We start from the raw sequence: 20,782 nt of genomic DNA, 5'->3' as shown, positions 1-20,782 counted from the left end.
TGGAAGAACAAATATTGTTAAGATGTCTATGCTACCTAGAGCAATCTATACATTCAGTTCAATTCCTATCAAAATACCATCAACTTTTTTCACAGAGAGAGAACAAATAATCCTAGAATTTGTATGGAACCAGAAAAGACCCCGCATAGCCCCAGGAATGTTGAAAAAGAAAAGCAAAGCTGGCAGCATCACAATTCCGGACTTCCAGCTCTATTACAAAGCTGTCATCATCAAGACAGTATGGTACGGGCACAAAAACAGACACATAGATCAATGGAACAGAATAGAGAGCCCAGAAATGGACCCTCAACTCTATGGTCAACTAATCTTTGACAAAGCAGGAAAGAATATCCAATGAAAAAAAGACAGTCTCTTCATTGGACAGCCGCACGCAGAAGAATGAAACTGGACCATATCCTTACACCATACCCCCAAAATAGACTCAAATTGGATGAAAGACCTAATTGTGAGACAGGAATCCATCAAAATCCTAGAGGAGAACACAAGTAGCAACCTCTTTGACCTTGGTCACAGCAACCTCTTGTTAGACACGTCTCCAAAGGCAAGGGAAACAAAGGCAAGAATGAACTACTGGGACTTCATCAAGATAAAAAGCTTTGGCACAGCAAAGGAAACAGTCACAAAACCAAAGACAACTGACAGAATGGGAGAAGATAGTTGCAAATGACATATCAGATGAAGGGCTAATATCCAGAATCTATAAAGAACTTATCAAACTTGGGATGCCTGGGTGGCTCAGTCAGTTAAATGTCTGCTTTTGGCTCAGGTCATGATTCCAGGGTCCTGGGATTGAGCACTGCATCGGGCTCCTTGCTCGGCAGGCAGCCTGCTTCTCCCTCTGCCTGCCACTCCCCCGCTTGTGTGCTGACAAATAAATAAATAAAATCTTAAAAAAAAAAAAACTTATCAAACTCAACACCCAAAGAACAGAAATTTCCTCAAAGACATACAAATGGCCAACAGGTATATGAGAAAATGCTCATCATCCCTAATCATCAGGGGAATGCAAATCAAAACCGCAATGAGATATCACCTCACACCCGACAGGACAACTATTACCAAAAAAGCAAAACACAAGTCTTGCCAATGATGTGAGAAACTGGAACCCTTTCACACCGTTGGTGGGAATGCAAAATGGTAGAGCTGCTATGGAGCATAACATGGACATTCCTCACAAAAAGTAAAACTAGAACTACCATATGATCCAGTAATCCCATTTCCAGGTATACACCCAAAAGGACCTAGAAGAGATACTAGCAGTTCCATGTTCACTGCAGCACTATTCGTGATAGCTAAGATGTGGAAACAAACTAAGTGCCCATCAACAGATGAATGGATGATGAAAACATGATATATACAAATAACAAAATATTCAATCTTTAAAAAGGAAATTTTAGGGGCGCCTGGGTGGCTCAGTCGTTAAGTGGCTGCCTTTGGCTCAGGTCATGATCCCAGAGTCCTGGGATCAAGCCCCGCATCGGGCTCCCTGCTTCTCCCTCTCCCACTCCCCCTGCTTGTGTTCCCTCTCTCGCTATGTCTCTGTCAAATAAATAAATAAAATCTTTAAAAAAATAAAATAAAAAGGAAATTTTACAATACATGTCAACGCGATAGACCCTGAGGAGATGATGCCAAGTGAAATAAGCCAGACACAGTATAAAGACAAGTACTGCATGATTCCACTTAGATGATGAGGAATCTAAAATAGTCAAGTTCATAAAATCAGACTGGAATGGTGATCAGGAGCTGGAGGGAGGGGGAAATGAGAAGTTACTAATCAAGAGGCATAAAGTTTCAGTTAGGTAACATAAAATGTTAATCATTTTCTTTGCTATTAAAGGAAATCCTACATTTCTCAAGTTTAACTGTTAGTATATATTGGTTTATATCTGTTGGAAAACGTCACCAAAAAGATGTGACTGCCAGTTGACCTGTGAGCTAGACCCCAGGCACTCCGAGGCTCCTCACCCCCCCGCCCTCCGTCCTTGGAATGTGGGTCCTGCTTGTCTTTCTCACTCCCAGAGACTGCTCCAAGGACACAGCCTTGAGATCATGATGTGGTGTTGAGAACACCTGCACAGTGTATGTGACTGAACCCAAGTAAGGCCTCTTTATAAACTTATAAGATTTGGCAAGCGGTGCAGGGATCCATTCGTCTTGCAGCTACCCAAGACAAGCCTCGTACGTAAGTTCCCTTTGCTTATTAAAACAGCACCTACCAGTCTGGATTGGCCTCTCTCTTTGGTCTCTCCCCATCCTCTGCATACAGGAGCTGGTTTTAGACTACACCTGGGAAAACTCCTGAGAGAACTGTGAACTTGACTACTCATCATTTTCAATATTGAGTGAACAATTGCATACCACACAAATACATTTGAAAGGAAGTTTTATCATCTAATGCCAACTCTTCAGAAAACTCACCACAAATTGACATATGCATTTTGGTATTTGCTATTCAATACACACGAAAAGTAGATAGCATAACCTCCTTGCCTTTTCATTTTGTTGTTTCCTTTGCTGTGCAGAAACTTTTTAGTTTGATGTAGTCCCACTTGTTTATTTTTATTTCCTGTGCTTTGCTATTAATTAAAAATTATTTCCAATACCAACGTCAGGGAGCTTTCCCTTTGTTTTCTTCTAGCTTTACTGTTTCAGGTCTTTAAGTCTTTTAATTTTTTTTTAAAGATTTTATTTATTTATTTGAGAGAGAGAGAATGAGAGACAGAGAGCATGAGAGGGAGGAGGGTCAGAGGGAGAAGCAGACTCCCCGCCGAGCAGGGAGCCCGATGTGGGACTCCATCCCCGGATCCCAGGATCATGACCTGAGCCGAAGGCAGTCGCTTAACCAACTGAGCCACCCAGGCGCCCTAAGTCTTTTAATTCATCTTTAGTTGATTTCGTGTATGGTGCAAGATATGGGTCCAATTTAATTCTTTTGCATGGGGAGATCCAGTTTTTCCAACACCATTTATTAAAGAGGCCATCCTTTCCCCCATTGTATATTCCTGATTCCTTTGTCAAAAATTAGTTGACTTTGTATGTGCAGGTTTATTTCTGGGCTCTCTCCTCTCTTCCGTTCGTCTATGTGTCTGTTTTGATGCCAGTACCATATTGGTTTCATTAATGTAACTTTGTAGTGTAGTTTGAAGACAGGAAGTTTGATGCCTCCAGCTTTGTTCTCCTTGCTCCAGATTGAGCTATTCAGTGTCTCTTGTAGTTCCATATAAATTTTAGATTTTTTTCCTATTTCTGTGAAAAGTGTCATTGTAATTTTGATAGGGATTGCATTCAATCTGTAGATTACCTTGGGTAGAACGGACATTTTAACATTATTAATTCTTCCGACCAATGAACATGAGATATCTTCCCATTTATTTGTGTCTTTGATTTTTCTCATCAATGTTTTATAGCTTTCAGTGTTCGGATCTCTCACTTCCTTGGTTACATTTATTCTTAAGTATTTTATTCTTTTTGTTACTATTGTCAGATTGTTTTATTAATGTCTTTTCCAGATAATTTGTTAGTGTGTAGAAATGCAAAACTGATTTTTGTATGTTGATTTTGTATTCTGAAACTTTACTGAATTCACTTACTAGTTTTTACAGTTTGTTTTGGTACAGCCTTTCAAGTTTTTTTTCCTTTTTTAAAAGATTTTATTTATTTATTTGACAGAGAGAGATAGTGAGAGCAGGAACACAAGCAGGGGGAGTGGGAGAGGGAGAGGGAGAAGCAGGCCTCCCGCTGAGGAGGGAGCCCGATGCGGGGCTCGATCCCAGGACCCCGGGATCAGGACCCGAGCTAAAGGCAGACATTTAACAACTGAGCCACCCAGGCGCCCCAGCCTTTCAAGTTTTCTACAGATAAGATCAGTTCATCTGCAGACAGAGACATTATTTCTTCCTTTCCATTTTGGATGCTTTTCAATTCTTTTTCTCACCCAACTGCTCTGGCTAGGACTTCCAGTACTATGTTGAATAAAAGTGGAGAGAGTGGGCACCCCTGTTTATAATCTTTTTTATTTTATTTATTTATTTTTTATTTATTTGTTTGAGAGAGAGAGAGAGCATGAGAGGGGGGGAGGGTCAGAGGGAGAAGCAGACTCCCTGCCGAGCAGGGAGCCCGATGTGGGACTCGATCCGGGGACTCCAGGATCATGACCTGAGCCAAAGGCAGTTGCTTAACCAACTGAGCCACCCAGGTGTCCCTATAATCTTTTTTATTTTTAAAGATTTTATTTATTTATTTGACAGAGAGATAGAGAGCCCAAGTAGGCAGAGTGGCAGGCAGAGGGAGAGGGAGAAGCAGGCTCTCCGCTGAGCAGGGAGCCGGACGTGGGGCTCCATCCCAGGACCCCAGGATCATGACCTGAGCCGAAGGCAGCCGCTTAACCAACTGAGCCCCCCAGGTGCCCCACCCTTGTTTATAATCTTAAAGGAAAAGATTTTGGCTTTTCAACGTTGAGTATGATGTTAGCTATGTGCTTTTCGTATATGCCTTTTATTATGTTAAGGTATATTCCTCTACTTAATTTGTTACAAACTTTTTATCATAAAAGGATGTTGAAGTTTGTCAAATACTTTCTGCATTTATTGAGATTATATGATTTTTATCCTTTGTTAATGTGGAGTATTACATTTGCATAAATTGAGTCATCCTTGTATCCCAGGGATAAATCCAATTTAATCATAGTGTAAAACTTTTAAGGTGCTGCTGAATGTGGTTTGCTAGCATTTCTTCGAGGATTTTTGCATTTATGTTTATCAGTCTCCAAATATTCAGAGAAAGTTCTGCCTCAATTGTTGAAATGCTGTATTGTACACCCAAAACTAGTACCACACTGTATGTTAACTACACTGGAATTAAAATTTTCAAAAATTGAAAAAAAAGAGAAAGTTCTATCTGGAAGTGGAAGATAGAAGTGGGTGTTGTTACCAGCAGTGTTGGGTTGTGAGGAGTTTCTTGCCAGCTTCAACCGTACTCAAGGGGCAAAAACTAAGGCCTGAACTCAATTGTGGAGTTTTTAGAAAATATGATTTGAGGGGCGCTTGGGTGGCTCAGTCGTTGAGCATCTGCCTTCGGCTCGGGTCGTGATCCGGAATCCTGGGATCAGGTCCGCATCGGGCTCCCTGCTCGGTGGGAAGCCTGCTTCTCCCTCTCCCACGCCCCCTGCTTGTGTTCCCTCTCTCGCTGTGTCTCTCTCTGTCAAATAAGTAAAATCTTTAAAAAAAAAAAAAAGAAAGAAAATATGATTTGACTTCTGGGCATGAGTCCAAGGCATTTGCTGAAACCTCAGCATCAGCTTTGCCTCAACCCGTCTCACGCGATGGTATTTGAGACAAAGCTCTCATGACCCTTACAAGGCTCAGGAGGGCAGGGGTAATTATAACCAATCTTTTTTTCTATACGTACTTTCTGAATAACTGCACATATCCTATGGATGAGTTAGTAGTTAATGTTTAAAAGTAGTAGCTCCCCTTTGTTCTAAGCCTTCTCTGCTTTGAAGCTCTTTGATGAATATGTCTGATAAGATTTTCAATAAAAACCATGTTTAAGCCTGTGCAGCTGCTTTTCTCCTCTGGAGGCAGTCCTGCATGTCTGCTCAGTATTAAGTCTGAGTGTTTTATTTTCAGTGCGTGGCGACACTCAATCCCATCCTCAGCATATGGCTGGACAGATACCCCCTAGTGGGCCATGACCTCATAGCAAGTATTTTAGGTACCTGAAAAGTAAAAGCATTGTAAACTTTACTGTATAAATTTAAAATAGTTTGATTAAAAGTTATAAAGCATGCATATAAATTTTATTAAAAACTGGAAAGGACAACAGCAGAGTCATGTAAGTAATGAGGATTTCAACTCAAAATAACTATAAAATACAAAATATGTGAAAAATAGAGTAGGTGGGATGAATAACATAATGGATACAACTAGCTATGAATTAAAATGCTCTAAGTTCAGATCACAGGATGCTTTAAAAATCTAAAAACATTTAAAAAAATAAGGGACATGAACACAGAATCTGTGAATAAGGAAAATTTAGTGAGACAAATACTTATAAAAGAATAACCCATAACCTACTGTACTTTCAGGGATCATTTCTATAGTCTGTCACATTAAAATAAAGTATCACAGAATAAAGAAAATCTTGCAAGCTGACAACAAGAAAAAAATAGATCACTTTAGAAAATGGGACTGAGCCATGAATTTTGATCCAAAACCAGTGGATGTAAGTCTAGAAAAATAGCTCTTAAAAATGAAGTGATAAACTTTAATTCAAGATCTTTTTTTTCTATGTGATGTATTCATAATAAAAATGTCCAAGATGAAACTATTGTGCTAAATGAAGTAAGTCACAAAAGGACAAACGCATGATTTCTCCTATATGAGGTTTCTAGAGTAGTCAAATTCATAGACAATAGAGATACAAAGTAGAATGGTAGTTTCTGGGTGTTGGGGGGAGTGAAATTGGGAAGAACGTGTTTAATGATACAAAAATATGTTCAGTTGGGGAAGATGAAAAAGTTCTGAAGATGGATGGTGATGTACTTAATAATACATGTGATGGTTGATTTTGTGGGTCTACTAGGCTAGACCATGGCATCCAGATATTTGGTCAGACATTATTCCGGATGTTTCTTTCAAATGCTTTTTGAATTAACATTTAAATCAGTAGACTTTGAGTAAAGCAGATTACCCTCCGTAATGAGGGTAGGCTTCAACCACTCAAAGGCATTAATAGAAAAGCAGTAACCTGCATAAACTAGAAGGAATTTTTGTCTGCTGACTGCTTTGGGCTTGCCCTGCAATTCTTTTTTTTTTTTTTTTTAAGATTTTATTTATTTATTTGACAGAGAGAGACACAGTGAGAGAGGGAACACAAGCAGGGGGAGTGGGAAAAGGAGAAGCAGGCTTCCCGCAGAGCAGGGAGCCCGATGCGGGGCTCGATCCCAGGACCCTGGGATCATGACCTGAGCCGAAGGCAGACGCTTAATGACTGAGCCACCCAGGCGCCCCTTGCCCTGCGATTTCTTACCTGAGTCTCCAGTCTGCCAAGTTACCCTGAAGATTTGGACTTGCTAAGCCAACATAATCGTGTCACCCGATACTTTAAAATAAATCTCTCTATATACTACATATATGGACAGACATACACTAGTTTGGTTCTGTTTTTCTGGATAATTCTAATATGCAACAGAACCAAATACTTAGAAGTGATTAAAATAGCAAATTTTATATTATTTATTTTTATCACTATTAAAATGATTAACTATTTAAAACGTTTCTAAGAAATTTTATGTTACAGGGCGCCTGGGTGGCTCAGTTGGTTAAGTGACTGCCTTCGGCTCAGGTCATGATCCTGGAGTCCCGGGATCGAGTCCCGCATCGGGCTCCCTGCTCGGCAGGGAGTCTGCTTCTCCCTCTGACCCTCCTCCCTCTCATGCTCTCTGTCTCTCATTCTCTCTCTCAAATAAATAAATAAATAAATCTTAAAAAAAAAAAAAAGAAATTTTATGTTACAAAAACATACCTTGAAGACACTAAAAAAAAGTAGTCAAGTAAGAAAATTCTAGAACAATGCCTTGGTGGACATTTGTGTAGAAGGCAGACGGTTCATAAAGTTTTTTGGCAATCACTTCATATGCAGCTGAACTTAAATTTGAGTGACTTAGCTTAAACTTTCTTACTTTACTCTTTGCTCAGTCACTGTCTACCCTTAAGTCCTTTTGTTGTTTATATATAATACAGTCTTGCTTAGCACATAAAAAATACTCAATATCACTAGTTATTACAGAAATGCAGATATTAAAATAAGACTATGACACACTTATTTTAACTTAAAAAAGACAGACTATACCTATTATTGACAATGATGTGTTCCAAGTGGAACTCTTATATACAGCTGGTAGGAGTATAAAGTGGCACATTCACATTGGAAATCAATTTGGCCAATTCTTAAAAAGTTAAACATTCATCTATGAGCAACACTCTATTCTCAGGTATTTACTTATAATAGTTGTTGTTCTGGTAACAACACTAGAAACAACCTACATGTCCATTAATAGGTAAACACATTGTGTTAATATACACCCAATGGGGGGCGCCTGGGTGGCTCAGATCATGATCTCAGGGTCCTGGGATCGAGTCCCGCATTGGGCTTCCTGCTCCTTGGGAGCCTGCTTCTCCCTCTGCCTCTCTCTCTCTCTCTCTCTCTCTCTGTCTCTCATGAATAAATAAATAAAATCTTTAAAAAAATATATATATACACCCAATGGAATACCACTCAGCAATAAAAAGGAATGAACACAATAGGGATAAATCTCAAAATAGCTATGCAAGGATATACTTTAGGATTCCATTTATGTAAAAACAGAATAAAAAGCAGCCATGCAAAAGTAGACTGTAGGATTCCAAGTATAAATACTAAAAAAATGCAAATTAGTGTAAAATGACATAAATCAACAGACTCTCCCACATTCACTGCACTCATAAGGCATCTCTCTATTGTTGCAAATTTGACAGTGTTTAACGAGGCCAGAGTTGTAAGTAAAGATGTCCCCATACTCGCTGTTCTCATAAGGACTCCCACATCAGTGTGAACTCTCTGTTGTGTAATGAGACCGGAGTTGTACCACAAAAACTTCCCACATTTGCTGCAGTAATAAGGCCTTTCTCTACTGTGATTTGTCTGACGTCTAATGAATGTGGAGTTGCAACTAAAGGATTTCCTACATTGCTGCACTCATCAGGCCTTTCTCCAGTGTGAGTTCTCTGGTGTCTAATGAGCGTGAAGCGGTACCTAAAGAATTTCCCACATTTGTCACACTCATAAGGCCTTTCTCCAGTGTGAACTCTCTGATGAATAATGAGTGAAGAGCTGTCCATAAAGGATTTCCCACATTCTCTGCACTCATAAGCCCTTACTCCAGTGTGGATTTTCTGGTGCTCAACAAGTTTATGTTTACGGCTGAAAGCTTTTCCACATTCACTGCACTTATAAGGCCTCTCTCCAGTGTGGATTTTCTGGTGTTCAACAACTTTGTCTTTGCGGCTGAAGGCTTTCCCACATTCACTGCACTCATAAGGCTTTTCACCACTGTGGATTTTCTGATGCTCAACAAGTTTATGTTTGCGGGTGAAAGCTTTTCCACATTCACTGCACTCATATGGCCTTTCGCCAGTGTGAACTCTCTGATGTCTAATGAGCGTAGAGCGATTCCTAAAAAAATGTCCACATTCACTACAACCATAAGGTCTTTCTCCTGTGTGGATTTTCTGGTGACCAACAAGTTGGGAGAGTCTAAGGAAACCCTTCCCACATTGGTTGCACTCAAAAGGCCTTGGCCTGGTGTGAATACCCTGGTGGTCACTGAGGCCAGGTATCTGTGTAAAGAATCCTCCACGTTCTGGGTTCTCATCATGGCCCTTCTGGTGCTGATGGAGGTGGGACTTTCTAAGGAAGGCCTTCCCACATTCCCTGTACTCATAAAGCTTTTCTCCAGTGTGGATTTTCTCATGGTCAACAAGTATATGTTTATGACTGCAGGTTTTCCCACATTGGGTGCACTTATAATAATTCTGTTCATTCTGAAAGGCCTCTCCACCTGCCATGTCCCAGTGTGGCTTTCCTACAACATGAGGAACCTGTGGTTGGAGAAGGCCTGAGCTGGCTGGGCAGTCCTTCCCACCTTCCCTGCATGTAAAGGTCGTCTCTGTCATGTGACCTCTGCAGCTCTTCACAAATGAAGGCCTCCCCTCATCACTTCTGAAAAGTTTCTCTCTAATTTGATGCTTTTGGTGCTGGAAATGCTTTCCCCCACAAGTGTGCAAGCCTCGCTCAGGGTGTGTTCCATCATGCTCAGCCAAGTGCAAAAGGTCTTTCAAGAGCAAGCTACACGTCTCACAGGGCTGGGACTTCTGGATGGATGGGCCTGGCTTTGGGGTCCTAACCTGTGACCCTCCTACAGAAACATCTTGCTCTGAAGGGGCCTCCTCATCCTGGGCTCCATGCCAGCAACCTGTAAGCAGAGAAATGCTGGTGAAGTGCCTGCTGACTTCGTTGGGAGGAGGCGGCCCCATTGGGAATGTGTGCCAGACACACCCACGGACGAGGCCACATGACTGCTGACGGGCGAGGGGGACCCGAGACAGTGAGAGGAAGGACTGCTGTGCAGGGCTCAGCCTGGCATGCTCCCGTGATGGAAGAGCCCTGACTCTGGGGAAGGACACGAGGAAAGGGGAAGTGCAGGGAGGAGAGGCGGGCTCCCCAACTCCTTCCTCTGCAAACGACTTTCAACAAGGCCAGAGCTGCTGGTGACCGGTGAGCACTGATGCAAGACTGGGTCCAGATGCATAAATGTGTGATTGCAACACAGCAGCTGGTGTTCAGAGACTATTTAAAAATACGCCATCACAGGGGCGCCTGGGTGGCTCAGTCATTAGGCATCTGCCTTCGGCTCAGGTCATCATCCCAGGGTCCTGGGATTGAGCCCCGCATCAGGCTCCCTGCTCAGTGGGAAGCCTGCTTCTCCCTCTCCCACTCCCCCTGCTTGTGTTCCTGCTCTTGCTGTCTCTCTCTCTGTCAAATAAATAAATAAAATATTAAAAAAATATATACCATTACAATACCTTAGGATAGATCATATGTCAAGTGTACTGCAAAGGGAGCAAAAGGGAAAGGATGACAGAGGGAAGCCACAAAGGTGGGGGAGCCGGGGAATGCAAGATTAGAAATGATGACAGGAAAGAAGAGGTAGAAATGAGGTATGACCACTGTCCCTGGCGTCATACAATGGTGAACCCAGCTCTGACAACAGACCCATTCCCAGCTCCCGAGCCCCAGGGCCATCTCCTGTTGCCATTGATGGAGTAATGTCCACGCTGTCAGGCACCCAGGCCCCTCCCACTTCTTCAAGATGAGCACTCACATGGGACCTGGAATGGGCCAACCTAGGTGAAACACAGGAAAAGGGAGTGGGAAGCATGCCTCCAGAGTGATCCCTCTCACAACAGCCCACATTCTAAAACCAAAAGAACTTCAAAGAAGGGGCTTGCAGAACCAGCGGTCTCTACAAACAGAGACTGCAGCCGTGGCTGAAATTTCTGGCACAGGCATGCCCCAAGAAATGTCAGCAAGGAGGAAGAAGGCACGGAGCACAGGGGCTGGACAGAATAACCTGACCAACGGCAAGCAAGACCACTGGGATTTCTCAGACAAACTTGGAGCAGAAGTGCACTGGGCCCAGACCTGGCTCCCGTAAGTGTGTGCTAGGAAACCAGAAGGGAAGTAGTGACCGTGAGGTGGGCGTGGGAATGACAGAGCTACCCCCTGGGAAAGGGGAAACCAGCGCCCAGCCCCCAACACTGCAGCAGGGGAGAGGGCCTTACCTAGTGATGACAGAAGTGCCAAGTTCTCCAGCATTACATCGTGGTACAGGCGTCTCTGAGCCTCATCAAGGAGCCCCCACTCCTCCCGGGAGAAATGTATGGCCACGTCTGTAAAAAACAAAAGCCCCTGCCAGAATGGGGACAGTTCAACCATTGTGCAGCTTCTCTCTCCAGGATCTTCAGTACGGCCCCCACCCCCACTTCCGTCTCCTCCTTGCCCTCCACCCCAACTTCCCCATGTGGAAGAGATACAAGGTCTGGTGGCACTGGTGCCTGTCTCTCGTCACTGCCACTGATCACTGTGTCCAGAACTCGGGAAAACAAGTGGGGGAGGGTGCAGAAAAGCCCCCTAGGCTCTGGCACTGCAATGGGGCTCTCTCTCTCTCACCAGTAAATTATGCGGAGTCCCCCAGATCTTGCCTCCCAGACAACACAACTTGAGCTTCTCTCTCCCATAAGCACCCCATCCCAAGACTTGGGGTCAAACACTCACACTCCTCCTCGCCTGCACATTGTTCTTGATCTGAACCTCTACAGATCTGGTCCCTCCACTTCTGCAACTCAGTTCCTGAGACCCACCAGCCCGCTCTGCAGGTAATTCCATGGCTTCCCAGCACACCACTGTGCACGTGGAACCCACGTAGTATTTTGCAAATGGAATCACCAGCCTATTTGGCCCCATCGTGCCCCAGAAACCCAAGCTTCCTAGCACCACGGACCACCAGGGTCCCTTTGTGGTTCTCCCCACCTGGCCCTGCCGCCTGTGTCACACTCACCCTCCCAAACCTAACGTCAGTACCTCACGGACCCTTGGTCCTCTGCGACGTCACCGCCACACACGGTGTCCTACAAGCAGTCACAAACAGGCTGTGTTAACCTCACCCACATTCGAAGCCCAGCTACACTGAACTCCCCACCCCAGGCCTAGCAGTGCCCCAGGCTGATCCATTTTAACCTCAGCTGACCTACCAGCCTGAAGGAACAACACAGGTCTGACCAAGAGTCACCATGAAACACTGATGAGTCCAAAGAAAGATAAAGTGTCCTGCTCTGAGCTCACTGACATCTGACTTCCTTCGTGGAGATGCTTCGACACCTATCTCATATCCTTGACCCCTTGGAAGCCTTTCAGACTCCTCACCTTTATTCCTCGTAAGCACAACCCCCCCACAGCGACTCTGCTTTCTCATCTGCCTTTGTGACATCCACTACCACCATCCAGGCTCCCAAAAGAGATTCAAATCTCAGCCTCCTTCTTCCCCTTCCCACATCCACAACCTAGCGATGCCCCCTCTGAAAACTGAGGCACGGCGACACTTCAGTCCACATACCGGCCACTATGTTGTGGCTGTCTGCAACCTGAATGCCTCCCCTAAACTCCAGATCTGTGTGTCCACCTGCCGACTGGGTACCTCTACTTGGGAGTCTCTGGAACATCTGGACATCAGTGACAAAACCTGACTTCTAATTCCCTCTGGCAAGCCCTCTGACTACTGACTTCCCCATCTCAATTGACAGAACATCCAAACTTCCAGAAAAAGCCAAAAGCCTCGGGGCTGTCCCTGACCCCCTTTCCTTCACACCTCCTGGCACCCTCACTCACCACATCACTAAACGTGGGCAACTCCGTGCAGAACACATCCAGAAGGCACCAGTTCTCTACCTCCACAGCCACCACCCCCTGGCCAGCCATCACCAGGACTCACCTGCACTGTCACAGGAGCTCCCTCCCAGGTCACTATTCCCACCTTCACTCCCGCCTCTCCCCTACACTGCAGCTAGACATAGCCTGTTAAAATCTGGATGTGATCACCTGGCTCCTCTGCTCCAAAACTTCTCTAGCTCCTACTTCCTTCAGATCAGAGGCCCACGACCTCAGGTTGTAATAGTGGATCTGATAACTGTGTGCCCCTGACCCCCAACACTCCCCCCCGCCGATATTCCCACCATATATAAGAGCCTTGCAGTTCCCTGAACATTCCAACTCACTCTCACCCCCACCACTTGAACATTCTGGAACCCGTGCCCAGGACACCCTTCCACATCTTACCCCATCAGTTGCCAGAAATGGGAAACGCTCCATAGAATCCAGGGCTCAGTTCAAAACCCTGGGCTTTGGTGAAACCACAGGGACTTTAGACCCAAGGGAGGGAGAAGACCAGGTGAGCAATCTCAGGACACCATCATTCTTTATATGAGAATGGCAAAACCATCAGGGTGATAACTGGGGTGGATGAAGGTCTGTCACATCCTCCATTCACCTGAACAGGGTTCATAAGCATTTCTGCAAATGCCATGGGAACCTGTGGGAAGAGGGAGGCCATGAGAAAGGGGCAACCATGGTAGGATCCTACAGACTGAACTGGACCACCACCGCCCCTGCCCTGCCCTGGAGCACAGAGATCTCAGCCTGATAACCTAAGCTCTCAGCTCCTTTGACTTCAGTGCCGCTCTTATCTGCTGCGTGACTTTGCAGAAGGACTGAACCTCCTGAGCCTCAATTCCTTTCCTGGAAAATGGGGTTAACAATGGCCCCCACCTCATAGAGCTGATAACAGTATTAAACACAATTAATACACACTACCTGGCAGCCATAACTATCCAACATAACAATTCTGTATGTTGTCAGTGCAAATAAAGGGATAGGGTTTTAAAAATGTAGGTGTGCATTATTTCTGCTTTTTAAGACTTTCAGAAGATGTGATACATAACATTCTACTGTTAGCAAATACCACAGATAAATTAATCTTGCAATTTTATAAAGTACTGCCATGCTTAATTTGTTGAATGAATTAATTTCTAGTTGCCTACCTATATGTACATATTTAGAGGACTACTGGTTACCTGACGTCTTAATCGATAAATGTTTCATACATCCTGAATTTAATGAATTGTAGGGAGAGTCTGAGCAGGCAGCTCAGCTACTCTTCCTTTCAGCAAACAAGCCTACCTGCTACATGATCCCCTGAAGGGCGCTTGCAGGACCCCTTTACTGTAGCACTCCTTCCCTCCTCTTGTCCTCAAGGTGGAGGAGGAGAAGACAGTGCCCCTATCTGGGACCCCTCTGCTCCCCAAATCTGGCTATTCCTTTGTCTCACAGGGACTGTCTCTAAGGATCAGCTGACCTGCAGGGCTGAGAGTCTATAGGTCCATCTCCACCCAGGCCAGCAAGCTTACAAATCCAGGCATTCTCTTCTAGACACAGGCCAGATACCTTCCGTGTCAGGTACGCTCCTTTACAGAAGGAGCATTGAGGATGCTGAATCCCCTACACACTCAAAGTCTCAGCCCTCCTGACACCGCGGAGCCCATCAGCAGTAACGACCTTAAGACTCCCTCCTCGATCTGGCCCTCAGGCCACGCCCTCCTCGCCTCTGACAGCCCAGCCCCCTCCCCCGTCCTCCACACGCTCCCGTCACGTCTCCCCGCTGAGACACCTCAGCATCAGCGCGTCCAGAATCAAACGCACGGTCTCCCCGATGCCCGCTCCGCGGGCTCGCCTACCCCACCCCCACCCTTCCCGATGTTCAGGCCAAGAAGCCTCAACAGGGCCCTTCACTCCCCGCGTCTGCTCACACGCGTGTGCGACGCGGCTCTGCCGTGGGACGCCTCGCACCCCCTCTGCCGCCGCCGCCCTGCTCCAGCCTCCCAGAACTCCCCGGGGGGCCCCGTCCTGCTCCCCCTTACCTTAAGCTCCCGACTCTGCGCGTGCCCCTCCCCCCCCGCCCGCTCGCGACCTTCCGCGGACGCCGGCGTGGCCACTGCAGGCGACACCCCACCGCGCCCTCCGTTCCCCGCACACACAAGGGTCCCGGTCCCCCCGCCCCCGCCACGCCCCACCGCACGGACCGAGCCGGGACCGCACGCCGGGGCGCCCTCTGCTCCCGCCCCGCGGGCGCCCCTCCGTCCGGAAGCAGCGCTCGGGGCGAGGGGCGGGCGGCTGAGGGCCCGGGGGTCGCGGCACCCACCGCAGCCGGCTTCATCGGCGCGGCCTCCGCCAACGACCGGCGGGAAGAGCGGTGCGCGGAGCGGCGGGCGCCCGGGCGGGGAAGAGGTCGCCTCGCACAGGCTCTGCGGCGGGAACGACGCCTCTCCCCGCGCTTTCCATGTACTTCAGTCAGGACTTTGGTTCGCATTAAAGGAGAGAACAGTCCCGAGAACAAGAGAACCAGACGCTGCAGGGACGCTGCCGGAAGTTCGCCCCCGTGCGATGCGCACGCACGGAAACCGCTCTCGGGTAAGCCTGGCCGGCTGGGCGGTCCCCGCCGCCGCACGGCCTTCTGGGTAATGTAGTTTCCGCGCCATTACTGCGCAGACTCAGAACGTAGGTCGTGCCTGACAGAGGATAAAGGCCACGCAAATTATGAGGAGCTCTGGGAAATGGAGTTCCGGGTTCTAAAGGGGGCGGGGCTTTGCTGGTTCTTAAAGGGGCGATAGGTAGCTTTCCTCCTAGTGCAGCGTAGAACAAGTCACAGAAAGGTTCAAAGACCTGTTGTTTCAGATTCCGTGCATCGCAGCACACTTCCAGAAGCCTGCACATAGACAGGGACACAGCACACAGCAATGTTACTCGCCGTCCCCTCATAGCTCTCAGCTATCTTGTTGCTTGCCAAAGACGTATACACTGACCCTTTGGGGTCCTCTTTATGGGCTTCAATAGTTTCAGTGAGAAAAGTCTCCAGGGGTGCCTGGGTGGCTCAGTCGGTTAAGTGTGGGACTCTTGATTTCAGGGTCATGAGATCCAGCCTTGCCTCGGGATCCATGCTCAGCGCGCAGAGTCGCCTTGAGATTCTCTCCCTCTGCCCCCAAATAGATAAATAAAATAAAGATAAGATAAAATAAAAAGGGGGGAGGGGGGAAGGAAAGGAAGGGGAAGGGGAAGAGGGGAAGGGGAAGGGGGAGGAGGAAAAAGAAAGGAAGGGCCTCCAGACAGGGCTGTGATGGGGAACTTGAAGGAGGGGTGTAAGGAGGCCTTGAAGTAGTTAGAAAGGGTGAGGATACGCCTCTGATTCCCACAGAAAACATTTTTCCTGCCTGTATGGTCAGTAATGGTGTTCCAACCTGGAGAACAATACTTTTGTTCAGATAATATTTATTACTGTATATCTGAAATATGTTCCATTTCTTTTAAGAATCTGAAACCTATCTGAAAAAAGGACTTATCACGTGCCATCTTCTACCTGAACAGTGTATGCCTTCAACACAATTTGGCCATGTGTGCAAAGGGACATCTTATCCCTAAGATAAAGAATTGAGTATCCATAATCTCATCTCTTTGCTGGTTAGTGATTATCATTTCATCTGTAATTGCAGCAACAGTGAATGCACAGAGTTGAGATTCTCTCTGGAAAAACACTTGTGAGATTGATATTACTGAATGATATTAAAAATGTTTTTCAAGGAAAGTGGCAAAAATAGTTCTAGAGAAATATATGTGTGACAAGTGGGGGGAAAAGTTAAGATCTCAGTGAAGTCTGAGTGAGAGACGCCGAGTCTAAGAAGTCAGAGAATGAAGCTGAGACTGTAGCTTGCTGAAACCTTGGCTTCATTCATGGTTGGTCCCAAAATGTGATTATTTTTAATACCTAAAAACATTGTGCTGTAACAGCCTGTAGGGAGAGGAAAACACAATATTTACAGAGTTGCCAGAAAGATAAAAAGGAATAGGGAAGTTGTACTATTGTGTCTTTACTGATCTGTGAATGTTCAATGAGCACTTACAGAAATTAGAATAATAAATAGTCTCTTTAGCTGAACTATAGCACATGGCAGTACATTTTGAGAGGGCTTCAGAATGAAAACACGACAGGACCCAATGTAAATTGTGTCCCTGCAGGTCAAACAGCTAATAGCCCATTTCCCAATCAACCACTTATTGACAAAGACACTTGTAGATACTGTACATAGAAGGAACACTGGAAAAAGGATTGTCCCATCTTATGAAACAAAAACTACGACAAAGAAAATACCTCAAATCAGATCAATGAGGGTGCTCTGAGGAAGGAAAAAGTGCCTAATAACCAAGATGAATTAACCGATGGTCATCCTCATCAACTCCTGATAGAGTGGGTTACTCTTCCTACATTAAAAACTGACAGCTTTGTTCAGTCTCTTCCTCAGAATGTAATATATTTAAAGTAACAAATAGATTTTCTCCATTTCAAGCCTTAATTATAACACTTGGGCCCTTGACTGAAAGATTAAAAGCATTCCTCCTGCTCTGTGATGCCAGCCCTGCGAATTTAATAGGGATTTATTAAACTACATACTACCAAATATCCTATGAATAAATGGAGAAACTACAAGGGAAATTTTTAAAGTATAAGTATTTTCAGCTTGATAAAAGTAAAAATGCTACATATAAAAATCAATGTGACACAAGTAAACTAAATGATTAGAGGTAAATGTATAGCTTTAAACAGCTTATTACAAAAGAAGAAAGATGTCAATAACCTAAACTTTTATGTTAAAAAAAAGAAAACAAGAAAATGAGACCAAACTAATCCCAAACTAAGGATAAGAAAGAAAATAGTAAAGATTAGAAAAAAAAGCTTACTGAAGTTAGAAAACAGAAACACACACACACACACACACACACAAAACCCTGATAACTAAACCACACAAAAACCCTATAAGAAAAACAATTACAGGCCAATATTCCTGATGATCACACATGCAAAAGACCTCAACAAAATATTAGCAAACTGAGTTCAACAATACATTAAAAGGATCATACACCATGATCAAATGGGATTTATTCCAGGGATGCAAGGATGGTTCAACATCAGCAAATCAATCAACATGATACACCACATTATCAAAATGAGGGATAAAAATCATATGATCATCTCAGGAGGTGCAGAAAAAGCATTTGACAAAATTCAACATCCATTTATGACAAAAACTCTCAACAAAGTGAATATAGGAGAAATGTACCTCAATAGAATAAAGGCCATATATGACAAACCCAAGCTAACATCGTACTTAAGAGTGAAAAGTTGAAAGCTTTTGCTCTAAGATCAGGCACGAGGCAAGGGTGCCACTCTTGCCACTTCTATTAGATTAGTACTGGAAGTCCTAGCCACAGCAAATGGACAAGAAAAAGAAAAAAGAGACATTCAAATTGGAAAGAAAGTAAAACTGTCACTATTCACAGAAGACAAACTGCATATAGAAAACCTTAAAACCTCCACTCAAAAACTATTGCAATAAATGAATTCAGTAAATTTGAATGATACATAATCAATATACAGAAATCTGTTGCATTTGTATACACTAATAACAAACTATCAGAAAGAAAAATTAAGGGGCACCTGAGTGGCTCAGTTGTTAAGCGTCTGCCTTCGGCTCAGGTCATGATCCCAGGGTTCTCGGATGGAGCCCCACATCAGGCTCCCTACTCAACGGGAAGCCTGCTTCTCCCCCTGCTTGTGTTCCCTCTCTCGCTATGTCTCTCTGTCAAATAAATAAATAAAATCTTAAAGAAAGGGAAAGAAAAATTAAGAAAACAATCCCATTTACAACTGCATCAAAAAGAATAAAATACCAAGTAATAAATTTAACCAAGGAGGTGAAAAGCCTGTACTCTAACAACTATCAAGACAATGATGAAAGAAATTAAAGAAAACACAAACAAATGGGAAGATAATTCACACTCATGGATTAGAAAAATTAACATTGTTAAAATGTCCATACTACCCAAAGCAATCTACAGATTCAGTGCAATCCCTATCAAAATACCAATGGTATTTTTCACAGAATAATCCTAAAATTTGCATGGAAACACAAAGGACCTAACAGCCAAAACAATCTTGAAGAAGAACAAAGCTGGAGATACCATGTGCCCAGATTTTAAACTATACTACAAAGCTATAGTAGTCAAAATAGTATGGTATGGGCACAACAACAGACACATAGATCAACGAAACAGAATAGAAATCCAATAAATAAACCTACACTTATATGATCAATCAATCTATGACAAAAAGACAGGAATATAGAATGAAGAAAAGACACCCTATTTAATAAATGGTGTTGGGAAAACTGGACAGCTACATGAAAAAGAATGAAATCGGATCATTTTATTATACCATATACAAAACTAAACTCAAAATGGGCATAACATTCCCAGAAGAAAACATAGGCAGTAAGTTCTTTGACATTGGTCTTAGCAATATGTTTTTGGATGTCGCCTCAGGTAAGGACAACAAAAGCGAAAATAAAGAAATGGGTCACCAACTAAAAAGCTTTGCACAGCAAAGGAAACTATCAATAACAAAAAGGCAACCTATGAATGGGAGAAGCTTTTCACAAATTACATATTTGATAAGGGGTTAACATCAAAAATATATGAAGAACTTATAAATTCAATATAAAAATTGACTTAAAAATAGGCAGAGGACCTGAAGACCTTTTTCCAAAGATGACTTACAGATGAACAACAGGCACATAAAAAGATGTTCAACATCAGCATCAGGGAAATGCAAATCCAAACCACAATGAGGTATCACCTCACACCTGTCAGAATAGCTCTTATCAGAAAGACAAGAAATAAGTATTGGCAAGGATGTGGAGAAAAGGGAACAGTTGTACACTGTTGGTAGGAATGTAAATTGGTGCAGCCACGATGGAAAACAGTATGAAACTTCCTTCAAAAATTATAAATAGAAATACCATATGATCCTGCAATTCCACTTCTAGGCATTTATCTGAAGAAAGTGAAAACACTAATTCAAAAAGACATATGCACCCTTATGTCATCACAACATTATTTACAATAGCCAAGATATGGAGGCAACCAGGATGTCCAATGATAGACAAATGGATAAAGATGTGGTATGTGTGTGGAGTTACACATCTCTCTCTCTCTCTAGTTATCTCTATAAATATCTATCTTTCTATCTAGCTATATATAGATACAATGGAATATTAGCCATAAAAATGAAATCTTGCCATTTGTGACATGGATGGACCTAAACAGTATTACACTAAGTGAAATAAATCACCCAAAGACATATACCATATGACTTCACTTATATGTGGAATCTAAAATGCAAAACAAATGAACAAATGAAACAGAAACAGACTCACAGATATAGAGAATGATGTTTGCTAAAGGGAAGGGGGATGGGGATAGATGAAAGAGCCAAAGCGGATTAGGAGGTACAGTCTTCCCATTGTAAAATAAATAAGGCACAGGGATATAATGTACAGCACAGGGAATATAGTCAGTAATATTGTAAAAACATTGTATCATGACATATGGTAACTAGACTTGTGGTGACCATTTTGTAATGTGTATGAATACTGAATCAGTATGTTGTACACCTGAAACTTACACGATATTGTAGGTCAATTATTCTTCAACTAAAAAAATC

General features: G+C 43.9%; 2 protein-coding genes across 2 annotated transcripts in view; both read right to left on the bottom strand.

Annotated features, from left to right (window-relative positions):
* LOC117997795 (zinc finger protein 548-like) overlaps positions 1–15,647 on the bottom strand; it is a 29,732-nt gene extending 14,085 nt beyond the window's left edge. The window contains exon 1 of the mRNA XM_034986190.1: positions 15,495–15,647. Within this exon, the coding sequence (XP_034842081.1) occupies positions 15,495–15,541 (47 nt within the window). The 5' untranslated portion in view covers positions 15,542–15,647. The remainder of the gene's footprint in view (positions 1–15,494) is intronic.
* Positions 8,275–15,586, bottom strand: LOC117997796 (zinc finger protein 547-like). Its single transcript, XM_034986191.1, is given in 5 exon segments — positions 8,275–8,753; positions 8,756–10,036; positions 11,406–11,532; positions 13,456–13,708; positions 15,374–15,586. Coding segments are annotated over 4 exon segments (1,893 nt in total). The 5' UTR covers positions 13,489–13,708; positions 15,374–15,586; the 3' UTR covers positions 8,275–8,301.
* Positions 15,648–20,782: the final 5,135 nt, after the last annotated feature.

Source organism: Mirounga leonina, unplaced genomic scaffold (assembly GCF_011800145.1).
Source record: "Mirounga leonina isolate KUSES-001 unplaced genomic scaffold, KU_Mleo_1.0 Mir_376, whole genome shotgun sequence".
In the NCBI taxonomy this organism is placed as follows: domain Eukaryota; kingdom Metazoa; phylum Chordata; class Mammalia; order Carnivora; family Phocidae; genus Mirounga; species Mirounga leonina.
Note: the sequence above shows the minus strand (reverse complement) of the source record. Positions and strands in the feature narration are given on the sequence as shown.